The sequence below is a fragment of the Toxorhynchites rutilus genome, chromosome 2 (genome assembly GCF_029784135.1).
Source record: "Toxorhynchites rutilus septentrionalis strain SRP chromosome 2, ASM2978413v1, whole genome shotgun sequence".
NCBI classification, from domain to species: Eukaryota; Metazoa; Arthropoda; class Insecta; order Diptera; family Culicidae; genus Toxorhynchites; species Toxorhynchites rutilus.
This window is the reverse complement of record NC_073745.1, coordinates 184,691,919-184,707,615: the sequence shown is the minus strand read 5'-3', so window position 1 is coordinate 184,707,615 and position 15,697 is coordinate 184,691,919. Positions and strand designations below refer to the sequence as shown.

General features: G+C 37.3%; 1 protein-coding gene across 1 annotated transcript in view; it reads right to left on the bottom strand.

Moving 5' to 3' along the window:
* LOC129766491 (uncharacterized) overlaps window positions 1-15,697 on the bottom strand; it is a 57,562-nt gene that overhangs the window by 14,268 nt on the left and 27,597 nt on the right. The window contains exons 4-5 of the mRNA XM_055767059.1: window positions 12,114-12,186; window positions 11,162-11,623 (exon numbers count right to left, since the gene is read on the bottom strand). Of these exons, the coding sequence (XP_055623034.1) occupies window positions 11,162-11,623; window positions 12,114-12,186 (535 nt within the window). The remainder of the gene's footprint in view (window positions 1-11,161; window positions 11,624-12,113; window positions 12,187-15,697) is intronic.

Below are 15,697 nucleotides of genomic sequence, written 5' to 3'. Positions count from 1 at the left end.
CTGAACTTATCACTTTTGGTTTCAGTCAGCTTTTAGACAGTCCATCATTGGCGATTTGATTTCTGTTTATAGACGCAGGGATTTCCATAGGAATAGAATAAACCGACTTTTCACAGTCCATCTCACTCCCACTGACAACTGTCCGTTTTACCCCGCCAATACAATTATTTCAATATTTTAATTTTCCACTCAGAAATCAGATTCAATCTCTTCAAAGCAGCATAATAGCATAATTGTTAATAAAAAAACTGAATTTGAATTCAATTTTCCGTATATGCCTAATATAGCTTCTGTGTTAACTCACAAACCGAAGTATAACCATCTGCGAATTGAATTTTGAAAGCATATTCGGAAATAAAGGGAGGATAAAACGATACGAATTGTGTTCCATTATTCGTTGAAAATCATAAGAATAACATGAACGTAAGACATAACAAAAATCGTACAAAAGTTATTTCTCTTTTTCAAATGGTAATTGCGCATGAAAAAGTCATCAATTGGTCATAGCTCTATATACATCTTTTAGTATAATGTATAGATATTGCATTTTGCAATCATTGCAATCATTCAGCTTCACCGGGCGTATAAGGCCGATTACCGATGCCAATTGGCGTAATATGAACGCGTCTTAACATATACAGACCTGTGGTACTAATCAGCATAATATATAACAAAAAGTTAAATTCAATAATCATTTTTTCACTTGTGTTGCATCGAATATGAACCTTTTTAACATTTTATAAAGTTATTTTGAAACACAGACCTCTTGTGATGAATACAATCAGGCCCCAACGGAGGCGCAACGATATATCGTTAATATCGAAGCCGCAAAAATTACATCCACACGCGGAATCATGTATTATTTTCATGTTTTGTTTCCCTTTTCCACTTTTGATCAGTATTCATTGTCAAACGGTGATTCAACTATTGAACAAGGTGTTCAATAAGTTCGGATACAACTTCTCATCGTCGTGCAGGTGCGCACCATGTGCATTCTGTACATTGGTGCTGGTGTCAGCTTCAGCCTCATATACAGGCTAACCAACGCACATGGTGTCGACCTGCTGTCATTCGTTGTTTGTTTATCGCGCATCGCGAGAGGTGAGCGACCCGGCAACCCGGCGTTTGAAATCCCACGGGGTGAAGCGGAATTTCATCTAGACCTCCGGGAGACGGGCTCGGCCAGGTATCGTGCGAGATCTGGGCGGCCGCTTTCGGCGAGGACGTCAGCCTCCATCAAGGTGGTGAGGGAACGGGTTCATTGAAAAATGTACTGCTCGATGTGGAAGACCGCAACTAATCTGGATGTGTCGATCGGGACAGCTCAAACCAGCATGACGAAGAACCTAGGTTAAAGCCGTACAAGAAATGCATGGTTCACGGGGTAACGCAGGCTACAACGGAGAAGAGGTTGGACAGAACCAAACTGATACATTCGCGGTACGCAGGTAAGGAGTTCGTGTTTTCTGATGAGAAACTCTTTGTCTTGTAACAGCCGCACAATGTCCAAAATGATCGGCTGTGGGCGCCGACGTTGGCACTTCGGGACCTCTAATGGAAGGATCATTACGTCTTTCAACAGGACGGTGCACCGGATCAAACGGCGAATATCGCCCAAGCGTGGTGTCGGGAGAATTTTACTGATTTTTTTTTATAAGGCTTTGCTAATTTGTCGAAAAGCGGATATCCGGTAACTATCGGGTATCCGGTCTATCCGGCCAATATTTGGTATCTGTTTTGGTGGTTTTGGTGTTTTTGGTGGAAGTTTATGGTGACCATGCTCCAACTGAGCGAACGTGTCAGACGTGGTTTGCACGGTTTCTAAAGTGGTAATTTTGACTTGGAAGACGAAGAACGTTTCGGACCACCAAAAAAATTTGAAGATGAAGAATTGGAGGCTTTACTTGATCAAGATCTGTCATCTGTGTTTTTTCCTGAAAGCTGAGATTTCTAGACTAGAGATTGGGAACCTGGCTGCGGTAACACACACGAGCTGGGTACAGCTTTCATCGAGATGAGGGAGATGCAGAAACGGGTGATTGATTAGTGGCCATTTCTTCAACATTAGCATCATCAACCTCCGCAGCCCCCATTTAGGTAGCACCGATAACGAAGAATTCTACGCGCAGCTTGAGCGTGAATACGATCGCTGCCCAAAACACGACATCAAAATAGTAATCGGTGATTTGAAAGCTCAGGTCGACCAAGAGGAGGAGGTCAGACTGGTAATTGGCAGGTTCAGCGCCCATCAGTTAATCCACGCCATCGGTTGATCGAAGGTCGGCACTTCTCGGATATCATCGACGTAAGAACCTATCGTGGCGCTAACATCGATTCAGACCACTACCTGGTGATGGTCAAACTGCGTTCCAAACTGTCAGTCGTCAATAACATAAGACACCAGCGCTCACAACGGTACCACCTACGACGACTGCAGGAGCTGAAAGTTGCTGCAACATACTCGCAGCGTCTTGAAGCTGCGTTACCGGAGATAGACGAACTGGATGCTGCTCCCCTCTATGAATGCTGGAACACCTTGAAAACAGCAACAACGAGGACAACGGAACGGATAGTTTGACGACGAGTGCCGAGCACTCCTGAACGTCGCGCCTTGTTGCAACGAGCGACTCGACAAAACGTGGGACGATACAGACTGAAGCGAAGACAGCAAACACATCTCTCTTTCGAGAAAAAAGGGCCGCCTGGAAGAGAAAAAGTGTAAGGAGATGGAGCTGCCTTATCGTTCTGAAGAATCACGGAAGTTCTTCAAGAAACTAAACGCCTCGCACAAAGGCTTCGTGCCGGGGCCGAAATGAAGCAGCTGGTAAGGATGGCCTGGCAGCGGAGCCTTTCAAGGGAGGTTCGGGAAAACTTGTAGAGTGTATGCACCGGTTGATAGTTAGGACACAGAACAGCTTCCGGAGGAGTGGAAGGACGGAGTAATCTGCCCCATCTATAAAAAAGGTGACAAGCTGGATTGTGGGAACAATCGTGCCATCACAATCCTGAATGGTGCCTTCAAAATTCTTTCTTAGATACTCTTTCGCCGTCTATCGCCAATAGTAAGTAGATTTGTGGGAAGTTACCAGATTCATGCCCGGTTGCTTGACGACGGACCAGATTTTTATACTACGACAGATTTTCCAAAAGTGCCGTGAATGTCAGGTCCTTACGCACCACATCTTCGTTGACTTCAAGGCCGCATATGATACAATCGATCGACGACAGCTATGGAGAGTCATGTACGAACACGGCTTTCTCCGAAAGCAGACAAGACTGATTTAGGCAACGATGAACGGTGTGCGGTGCAGTGGGCGGATCTTAGGTGATCTGTCGGAATCGTTTGAGACCCACAGGGAACTTCGACAAGGCGACGGACTCTCCTGTCTGCCTTTCAACGTGGCGCTGGAAGGTGTTATGCGGAGAGCGGGCTTCAATATGTGGGGCACAATTTCCAACAAGTTTAGCCAGTTTATCTGCTTCACCAACGACGTGAACATAATCGGAAGAACACATGCGACCAGAGATGCCAACCTTCCTGATTTCTCAGGATCTCCTAGACTTTTTAGAACGTTCTCTGATATCCTGAAAAACCCCTCAACTTAGCCTGATTTTTCTGAAATGATCCTGATTTTCCCTGAGTTTTGTAATTTTTACTCTATCAGAATAAAAACATCCGTTATAAATTTAGTATTTTAAATGCCAAATTTTTCTTCGTTGAAAATGAGAATTGTAATAATAGCTCTCCAGTTCGAATTTGTATAAAGCTTACATTAAGGTGAATTCTCTTGATGTAAAGCTGTATTTAACTTTTTTTTCTCTACACTCAAATGTTTCGTGGTGTTTTTCAAAACAGTGCTAAAAATTTCAGGAAATCAAATTGTCTGACGAGCTTATGAAATTATAACGAGATTTAGTTTGGGGAACAACATCGCGTAGTTGAGGATAATATACTCAGAGTCTCAAAGTTATTGATGTAGGAGTACGTTTCAGAGTGTAAAATTACTCAAGACAATTTTTTTAAATTCACAGTCAAAATGAAAAGATTATATATGATTTTCCTGTCAGATTCAAAGTAGAATCAACTTCAAAGATGGTACTATGTAAATATGTCTATAACCAAATAACATCAAAATTAGAAAAAAATCAACAAGTTCTCCACTGCTGATATGCTTTCCATATTTGTTGAAAAAAGATTCATTTCAAAGCATGAACGACGAATTCAGAGAAAATTTGCATATTGATTTCCCTACAATTGACTGTTGTGGTCCTGTAGGCTTTTGGAAAAAAAATATAAACGATCAAAAGATCAGATAGAACACTATCCTTCCCATTTATGCGGGGGTTTATACCATGCTTATTAATTCTTTCATATTCTTCAGCATTGGTAAAACGACTTTATTAATTAAATCCTTCTAAAATAAAGATTAGAAATACACTAAGAAAGGGAATAATGGAAGGAATATTGGTCGCTAAGAATTATGTAGAGCTTAATAAAGAAAATACAAGTTTCGACGTATATTCAAATAACATCCAAATGCAACAAATCGATGTATAAGACTTTTAAGAAATGACGCATTTCATGCCAACTCGTCTTAGGAGTTGGCAGCACTATCTCAGATAGAAGTGAAACGTTGTGGGTGTAAAGACATGGGGCATTCAAGCAACTTTGCATATTTGATATTCGAAAAACAATTAGACTACTTTTTGGAAAAAGCCAATTTTTTTTCTCATTTTTTTACAAAAATTTATAACTTAAAAACTATGATACCTACAAAATTCTTGTCAAAGCAAGAAATGTAGGAAATTGTTTGAATTTTCACAAAAAATTACCAAAAAAAATTTTGGGAAAAAAATTCACTGACAAAAAAGTTATTTAAAAAATTAAAATTCATTTTTCTCGAAAACATTTTTTTTAATTCCCAAAAATATATATATGAATAGCCCTTACAATTTCCAACAAATCGTCCATAAATCGGAAGATGGGCACTTTTACAGAGAAAAAGTTTTTCGAACAACAACTTTTTCATGTTTTCTTTGAAAAATATACAACTTATCCTAATTTTGTTTAAAGTCAAGATAGCGATATAGTGTATTCGACAAAGTTTTAGATTTTGTTAAAATATAAACTTTTGTCGAATACATCAACTTTCTATCTTTTATAGTTCTTGGAATAAATGTCATTTTTTGTATGAAGACTCCTGAGAAAAATAATGTTTTGCTCGTAACATTTTTGTGTGAAAATTCTCACGTTTGACATGTTCTTGACATGTTTCTGAATAGAGAAAGGTTAGCAGAGCATTTAAGATGCGATAATTTATACAAAAAAATGTTACGAATTGAAAATTAATAGCATTTTTTCAAAGAAAAACATGAAAAAGTTGTTGTTCGAAAAACTTTTTCCATGTATATGTGCCCATCGTCCTATGTATGGAAAACTTGTTGGAAATTTTAAGGGCTATCTATATCTATTTTTTCAGAATTTTGAAAGCATGTTTTCGAGAAAAATGAATTTTAATTTTCAAACTATTCTTTTTTCAATGAAATTTTTTTTCCAAAAACTAAAATTTTTGATTATTTTTAATGAAAACCAAAATAATTTCCTACATTCCATTCTTTGACTAAAATTTTGTAGGCCTGATATTTTTTTTGTAGCTTTTTTTTAAAATTTTGAGTTTTTTCAACTTTTTTTCGAAAAATCTTAATTTAAAAACTATAACATCTACAAAAAGATGGTCAGAGAATGAAATGTACAAAAAAATTACCTAGGTTTCAAAAAAATTATCAAAGAATTTTTTGGAAAAAAATTTCATGTAAAAAAATATTTTGAAAATTGAAATTCATTTTTCTTGAAAACAAATGCTTTTAAAATTTTGAAAAAAAAGGATATAAATAGCCCTTAGAATGTCCAACAAGTTTTCCATACATCGGACAATGGGCACATTTACATGAAAAAAGTTTTTCGAACAACAACTTTTTAATTTTTTTTTTGAAAAAATTCTATTAATGTTTAATTTGTAACATTTTTATGTATAAATTATCGCAATTTACATGCTCTGCTAATATTTCTCTATTTGATGTCAAAAAGATGTCAAACGTGAGAATTTACACACGAAAATGTAACGAGCAAAACATTTTTTTTTTCAGGAGACTTCATACAAAAATTACTTATATTTCAAAAATTTTATAGTTTTAGAAAGTTGACGTCTTCGACAAAAGTTCACATTTTAATAAGATCTAAGACTTTGTCGAATACACTATATCGCTATCTTGACTTTAAACAAAATTAGGATTACAGGCAAACCTGTTTTTGTGCGGTCCCTTTTTGGGTGATTTCTCGTTTGTGCGACTCTCTCTGTACGATTTTTTATGACATCGGGTCTTGAATCACACAAACTAATCGCACACATAATAAAATCGCACCTTAACAGTCACACAAATGAAAAATCGCACAAAAAGCAACCGCACAAAAACAGGTTTTCCTGTAGTTGTATTTTTTCCAAAGAAAATATAGAAAAAGTTGTTGTTAGAAAAACTTTTTCCCTGTAAAAGTACCCATATTCCGATGTATGGACGATTTGTTGGAAATTTTAAGGGCTATTCATATACAGGCCAACTTTTTTTTGTGCGGGGGATAGGGACCGTCTTGGAAAACTTCACCAGTAGCTTTAAAAAATCGTATTCGGTACACATTTTGAAAAAAAAATTTTTTGTGCGGTAGATAGGAACCGCATAAAAAAAGTTTCCCTCAAGAAAATAACTCAAATCCGCGCCATTCACTGTTCAATTTCCTTTTGTTTCCCTGCTTTGCGATGGGACACTTTACTTTTCCGGTTGCGCGTGGCTGATTTGTGCTTTTAGTTGCATGTCGAAACGTATCGCTGCTAGAAATCATGTCATGCGAAAACTTAGAAAAACTTAGAGCATTTGATGAGAGGAGGGGTATGATTTCAGAGGTGGATAATTGAGACGCAAATATGCTTTTTTCGCTCTGAAATGCGTATAAACCATCGAAAAAACTAAATGGACGATAACTTTGTCAAATATGCTTCTTTTATACACCTCACAAAAAAAATCGCACAAAAAAACCGCACAAAAACAGGTTTTACTGTGTATATGCATCAACTAACTGAGTGGCGCGCATTTTAAAAAAGGAAGTTACGCTGCCGCACCCTGTATATATATTTTTTTGAGAATTTAAAAAAACAACGTTTTTGAGAAAACTTAATTTCAATTGTTAAAATAACTTTTTTTCAGCGAATTTTCTGTTTCAAAAAATTTTTGGTATTTTTTCGTAAAAATTCAAACAATTTTCTACATTTCATCCTTTGACATGAATTTTGTAGGTATCATAGTTTTTCAGTAATATTTTTTTGTAAAAATTTAAGAAATTTTTTTTGGCTTTTTCCAAAAAGTTGTCTAGTTATTTTTCGAATATTTCAAGTATGCAAAGTTGCTTAAATGACCCATGTCTTTACACCCACAACGTTTCACTGCTATCTGAGATGGTGCTGCCAACGGCCAGTCGAGTTGGGCATGAAATTCGTCAAAAAAAAATCATTTATAGAAGAAAATTAAATTGTTCGGAGAGTTCGTGCGGCCACTGATGATCAAAATCACGACGCTGGTGACAAGTAAACCTCGGTATACGAAATGAATGAATTAGCAGATTCACTACAGTTATCTAAAACCACCGTTCATGAGCATCCAGTGAAGCTTGGTTAGGTAAATCGTTACAATTGTCCACATAATTTGACAGAATAACCTTTCATGGTTTGCATATTCATCTGATAATCGCTCCATAAACGTAACGAAGATGGCGCTTTGAAGAAAATCGTGACTTGTGATGAAGATGGATCATTAACAACAATGCAATGCGGCAAAAAAGGATTTGGCGTTAGCGAAATGAACTCAAAATCCGAAATGATCCCCAATTTTCTGGTGGGATTTGGAATGAATTCTGTAATTCTGTAATGCTTCTACCAAGCAGCCTGTCATCCCACAAGTATGGCTCACAACAGTTTTCGACGAGAAAGCAAACATGATCTAGGACAGTGGTACTCAATCTTTTTTCATAGGGGCCACAAACACGTGTTGGTATTGATGCCGCGGGCCGCAAAGAAAAAAAAAAGCTAAATGAAGAAGGGTGATGTTTAGGATACAACCGCTCTGTTAACATAGAACTACGAAAATATTGCCGTCGAGCGCAAACATTGAAGAAATTTAATAATAGAGCTCTTTAATACAAAGATTTGATAGCAAAGACAAGGATTGACAAATGAATGCTTTCACTGAGTGAGGAGTGAGGAGCAATTTTACTAGATTGTCAAATTAATTCTAAGTATCAACATGTACTGTGGATTGCTCGCTATCTAGAGCACTGAAACTGGAATACTGAACTTCTTGTACTTGTACTCAGTACTTTTTCAGTATCTTCTAGCAAAATCACATCTTCAACACAGAACGAAACATCTCAGCAGACACAGAACGGTAACAGAAAATCCGAACCGACACTATTATGTGGTGGCTGCGGAGGCGTAAGCAATACCATCGAAACAAAATTTCAACTTAAGTTTTTCACCGAAGAACACAACTCTCAACGTTGAAAAATACCTTACGTCACTTTCAACCCGAAAGCATTGAAATCACGAAACGTAATGATCGATTGAAAAAATCACAAATCAGTCATTCACGATTGATCAGTCCTCCAAGCAGCAAGGCTTTCCAAATAGTTTTTCTCAAGGCTACGTTATTTAGTTTGGAATTTCAAATTGGTCTTTTGAAAGATTAGAAGCGAATAAACTGAGAAAGCTTAAATCCTCTACGATTCAAAACAACATCATTACACCAATAAATCCAAACATACTCGTGAATTTACAGAAGCTCTCTTCAGGCAAACATTAATATTAAATAGATTGTTACTCATACACCTTTTATCTTTCGAATGGAATGATTGACATACCACTTTGTACAACTGACAAAGAGGTGTCAACGTTTGAAACTTTGCACCCCAAATGTAACGCTTTTGTTTCAGAAATTTTAAACGTACACTCCAGTACAAATTCAATTATGATCTGATTCAAAAATACAGAGGCAATCTTCACCAGACGGCACGCAAATCGACGCGGTGCCCCCACCGAACAAAATTGTACCATACAAAAACATTTACATAGAATCGAGCAAAACCATTGTGTGTGATATCAGCATTGAGAAAGACTGCTGTTTGATTGTTGGAGCGGGACGACTCGAATTATGATGATGATGTTGATGTTTTCAATTATAGAGGATTTCAAATTCATCAGTTCATTCGCCTCTAAAATTGAAAAAGACCAATTTTGAAAACTCAACTAAACACCCGGCCTTGAAAAAGACTGAAAGACTCGCTGCCGTCTGTTACAAGCTAGATGACTGATGAATTGTGAATACTGTGTTTTGGAATCGCGGATGACTTGTTTATATTCAATGAATAGAATACGGGAAAGCTAACATTGTAATATTATCTCTATCCACATTGTCCGTAGAACGAATGCTGCAATTGCATTTCGAGCAACCAATTTACGTATGTCTAATTAACAGTAATATTTAAGGATTGTACCTCCCTCATACATACTCGGCCACAAGAGCACGATAGGAAAATGTGTATTCTTCCAGTTTTCCTTAATTAAAATCATTTACGGGTTGGGGAACCGTAATGTATAATTTACCGAAAAAAATAAAGAATTTCCGATTCGATTGGAATGCAAACCATCAAAATTGATTCACAGTTAAAATAATGGTGACATCACAGCTTAACGGTAAAACTGTTTCATAGAAAAACCATTTTTCTGATTTGGTACTATTACTGGAAAACGTAGTATTATGTCAAAAAAAGGTCACGATTTTCATATCGATATTCTCAATAACCGACAATAATTTCCTCTCTCAACTCTCAAGAACCGATATTAACTTCCTGGACAACCCAATATGCGCAATCCTGATTTCTCCTGATTTTTATTTTCATTATTCCTGATTTTTCAAAATTATAGTTGGCAACCCTGTATGCGACGGTAGCCGACTTGTATATCCGACTGAAAAACTAAGCAGGGTTGATTGGGTTTGGGATCAATGCCTCTAAGACTAAATACAAGCTAGCAGGAAGGACTTATCTCAACAGAATTCTTCTTGGTAGTAGTGTTGTTATCGACGGCGACGAGCTCGAGGTGGTAGAGAAATTTGTTTACCTTGGCTCGTTGATGACAACTGACAACAACAACAGCCGTGAAATTCGAAGACGCATAGTCAATGGAAGTCTTGCCTACTATGGGCTCCGCAAATCCTCAAGGTCCAACAAACTCCGACCCCGTACGAAGTGTACCATGTACAAATCCCTAATTCGTTGTTCTCTATGGGCACGAAGCATGGATGATGCTTGAAGAGGACTCACAAGCGCTTGGTGTTTTCGAACGCCAACGAGCTAGGTGGTTGGACCAGGTGGAGGAGGACTTGGCAAGAATCGGTGCGGTCGGAGTTGGAGAACTGCAAGCATGGATCGGGTTTATTAGCGGAACGATTTGAAGAAGATCTATTCTCTCAATGGGATGCAGTATCGTTCTAAATAAATAAATAATAGTGTGACTATACAAATCAACCACCTGTCCATCTTACCCCCACTGTCCGTCTTACCCTCTCCCACAATGTGTTACTTGGGTCAGGTGATGTCGTATGAAAAAATGGTTCGATTGTTCATTTCACTAAATGTGTATTTCACAGTATGAATGTTGATACTACACTAGAAATCTACAATTGTTAGATATTAGTGGCTACTAGTATTTTGAAAATAAACATGATTGGTTATTTAAATCGGCACAGGAGAAACTATGGTACAATCAACTAAATTATCATTTAACTACATGCCATAAAATATGATTGAAACAGCTTTATTGTTTTATTTGATATTTAATGCCAGTACATGAAAAAGATACAAATAGTATTGATAAATAAAGTAACTAATATTCAATGCTATGAATGTACGATAGATAAACAGTTAGGGATTGAATGGAGCAAAAAAATTTCAGAGCTAAAACTACTTCAACATAAAAAAAACAACTCAGCAGCAGGCAAGTGATCATGATCGGTTCTATTGAGACAATGGCATGCAAGCGTTAGTTATGTGTTTTCTTGCGTCGAAAAAAGCTCTGATTGGATTTGTCACTCCTGCGCAGGTTCACGGCACTTCCGCCGAGACTCATTGCATCAGCCGGATGAGTCAAATAATTTATACGTTTATTGGTGGCATTACTGTTGTCGTTGTTGTATGCATTGATCGTCTCGATCGTCTCGGAAGTGTTAGTGGCAAGCGATAGATGTTCCGGCGTGATCATAGTAAGCATTGAATGGGTGCGTTGCAGATCAACCCCTGTCGTAGTGGAAGGACGCTGCTGACGGCGGCTTTTCTTACGCATAAAGGTGCCGCCTCGTGCCAGCGGCGAGAGTATTTTTTTCGACGGAAGAGAATGGAACCGTTCGTTCACAATAAACATCGGATCATACTCACTGCTGTAGGTGGACGCCGACACACTTGTCATCTGTTTTTGATACTCGAGTGGTTTCTTACCGCTCCAGTCCAACAGATCCCGGTCTGCTTCTGGAAATGGACGGATGAAAAAGAAATGAATCATAAAATATTTCCTTTGCCTGAATCCGATCTCAGCAATTGATTTTTTTTTCTTTACTGCAAATCTTTTACGCCAATATCTGAACAAAATGAGTCTTTGATAAAAGTTTATTATAATTAGTCTTGAAGCAATAAAGTAGCACTACACGCTCATTATTCTTTTGATTGGTTATAATTTTATTTATTTATCGTGAAACTTATATTGTCAACAAATCTGTCATTACTGACAGGGTGTAAAGTGAGAATCAACGTTGACAAATAAGAATGACTACCTGGCAAAGACACTTTTCTGTTTGAAGAATAAAAGAATAAAACCGAACCGATCAATCGTGATGTCTGTCATCGGTATCAATTCCACGTCCTTCGATTAGAAATGATTAATGTCGCTATCTCTTATTTCAGCTTCTTGTCACCTAAGGTGCCTAGCCTTGATGTTTGAAGGTTATACTGTTATACTTACTGTATACATTGCAAAGTAATTCAAAAATATCGTTGCGCCCAAATTGCATCGCGATGTGTAGCGCTGTGTAGCCCTGAAAATAATAGAAAGAACGAAATCATAGTTTAATACGGGGCAGGAAATCACAACAAGTCAAATTAAGCGGAACCAACGCGCCGGAAATGCTCCGTATCAAATGTTTGCGGACAGACTAGCAAAGTTTTACAATCATATCGAATCATATCCGTGACGAAACGATAACTCTGAAGCGAAAGAGTTTTAAGCGGAAAATTGTTGCGTGAATAATTAAAATATTTAAAATAGCGGCAAACGACAACAGCTCATGCCCCGTGCAATACCGAGCGGGGAGGAATAGAACGAAAAAGATAGGGTTGTCTGGGTTTGACTGAACAATTTTTTGATTGACAACTGACAAGAGTTGTGCGAGTGTTGCTGTTTTATATTCCACTGCGGAAATTTCGCCAGTTGTTACTTTTTCATTTCTTGGCCTACAGTTTGCTCGTAACAGAGGTGCTGATAACTTTTGTTTGGCATACAAATTGGGGAAAATTGATGTTTTACACTGATGTATATTTCTGAGTACACCATACCAATAGCAAATGTTGAACAAAATGATAATGATGGTCCCGTCTCCTTTCCCTACAAAGGTTTGAGCAAGACGAGTTATCTAAAAGATACTTTTTTTTTGACGTTGGACTACGTCTAACATTAAGAGTGCCAAATCAGAAAACGGGTCACGTTTTTATGAACGAATTTTAATGATTTGCACACCAATCGAATCGGAAATTTTCTAAACTTTTTTTCGTTTTATATGCTATACATTACAATCCCGTAGTCTATATTTGGTTTAAATTGATGAAAATTGGAAGCATTTTCATTTCCCTATACATTTGTTCTGTCCATTTGTGTGTTTTCCCGATCAGAGCTGTCAATAACGTGCAACTTATGCAGCTGCTAGAATAGAAACAACGAAGGGGGATAGCGAAAAGAGAATATTTGCGAAGTAAACTCCACCCTTGCATAGTAAGTAAGCTGTCGCTAGCGTAGAAGTATTGCATTTCCTCTGAAGAAAATTCTCACAATCTTTCTGTGCCCCAAACAACAAAGGTCGCTTATTCCGCTCGTTTTGTGTTTTATGTTTCCCCGCGAGCTGTGAACGCTAGCGAATATTTCACTTGAAGTGCATCTGGCATTGCAAGCGAAGAGCATCTCGCCATCAGTGTTTGGCTTTGAATGTGTTACTTGTTTTCATTGCGCGAAACATAGAACTTGATCATTTGCTATACATGTGAATAGCACACCTTCGATACTTTTAGTTGCCATTCGTATTTGCTCTCGTGCGCATCGGCTGTGTTCTGATGCAACAAGCTCCTAACTTTGTTGACGGTTTTGACCGAGAGTCGAGAAACGATTTTTCATAAACGGTCATTCTCGCGATGTTTCATTTTTATCGATGCAACTGTGTGCATCTGTTAGACGCGTGTTTGATGCTTATTGATTGGCGATGCACGGAAGATGCCTTTCTTTAAATACTCAGTGCAATGCGTGCATTGATATAAAAACAAATTGCGACATATGTCCAATTAGTGTACTGTTCTCGCAAAGGCAAGAAAGAATCGTTGCTTCTCGAAACGATTCTACAAAACCACGCAAGCCATTACATCTTTTTAGGGTTCTCGGAACTTTTTACTAAAGATTTATTTATGAAATATCGACGTATTCACGAATAATATCCGAAATGATAAACCAGCAAATTTAAAAAATTGTAAGGGGTTGTATCTAGGACATGACCGCTTATTTTCGACGTAAAACTACGCAATTAGATTATGTAATCCACTTGTTTACCACTTCGAATATTATTTTAGAATGCATCGAAATTTTTGTAATAGATTATGATCTTCGTTACAAATAAATTTGATGAACGTCCTTTTTGTGTTTTATATGATGCCTGGGACTACCAAAAAATATGAACGGAAGGATTGTCAAACGATAATTGTATTTTACATTTCCCTCTGAAATTATTGCAGATCTCATGTTTACGTAGTTCTCGAACCGCGAAAGTTCATTCACCTCTAGTATCAGAAATGACGATTTTCCCAGGCTTCTCAGTTTAAAAGTACGTTTTAGGGAAACACATTCCGGTCTGCACAACGACAAGCGAGTTCAAAAGTACTCAACATCAAAAAATACTCCCGACTTGCATGTATTTGCAAAGCGGTTTCCCCCAGGCACATTAATTTTGAAGCCCGTGTGAGGGAAACACAGCTTGGGGAAACCGTAAATCGGGCCAATCAAAACTTGGCAGATAGGTCGTTTAGACGCTTGAAATTTTACAGTTATTCAGTTGTTCATCTCATGAAAAATAACATTTTATTAATTGTGATAGACGCGTAGAAATATTTTCTATCAATTGATGCAAACATCTTTCCGATCTGTTAAGAAATGTTCGAGTTATAAGCATTCGAATTACGGGTAGGGTTAGCACACAAATCGGCAAAACAAATGTATGGGAAAAACGTAAGTTCTTCCAGTTTTCATAAATTTAAACCATTTAGAGATTAGCGATTTGTAATGTATATCATATCAAACAAATCTTAGAGAATTTCCGATTCGATTGGTATACGAATCATGAGAATTTGTTCACAGTGAAAATAGTTTTTAACTTTAACTTTATTTCATAAAAACGTGACCTGTTTTCTGATTTGGTACCCTTCCAGAAAGACGTAGTTCTACGTCATAAAAAAATATTGCGTAGCGGTAGTGTCTCGGACACAACCCCTCGATTTTTTCTTAATATTGGAATAAGTTCAGCAAACATAAGAAACGGACTGATTTTATTTACAGATATCAGTTCAAAAAATTGCAATGTCAAAAGACTAGTCAATACTCAGTCATGTCCGCCACAGAGCCGATACGACGAGGCGCTTGCAGCCAAGTGATCCACTAGAGCAGGGGTTTTCAAACGGTGCTCCGCGGGAAATTTGTGCTCCGAGAAGTTATAGCAAATGCTCCCACTTGAAAACCCACCTTGAAAAAAAATAATCTTCAATTCAATTTCACTAGGAATATAGTGATTTATTTTGTTTTCTCTGGGTTAGAAGTCGTGTGACTGATACGCGTAGCCAAAATAGAGTTGTCCTAAGTTGAGTAATGTCAATACAGATAGAATTTGTTTTATTGATGAAAACATGCCGGTGCTCCATCATATATTTTTGCTATAAAAAGTGCTCTGCCATAAAAAAAATCTGAAAACCCCTGCACTAGAGTACAAGTCGAACCGCCAGCTTTGTTTTGGATTGACTATGAATATCCTCATTCAGAGAAATCGAGAAAATTTTCTTTACGAAAAATTCCGGCACTTAAAAAACTTTCAATAATATCCTTTATATATGCGTCACGCGCGCGACGCTCAAACTTTAGTAGACTACTTTTTTTTAACTAATGCAATTATAAAAAGGACAAAATAAAAATAGTCCATCATCACCAAGATCATGACAAACATAATAGAGATCAACACAAATTATAAAAAAAAATATTTAAAAAATTCCAATAGTCTACATAATATAATCCGTTAAAAAAAATTT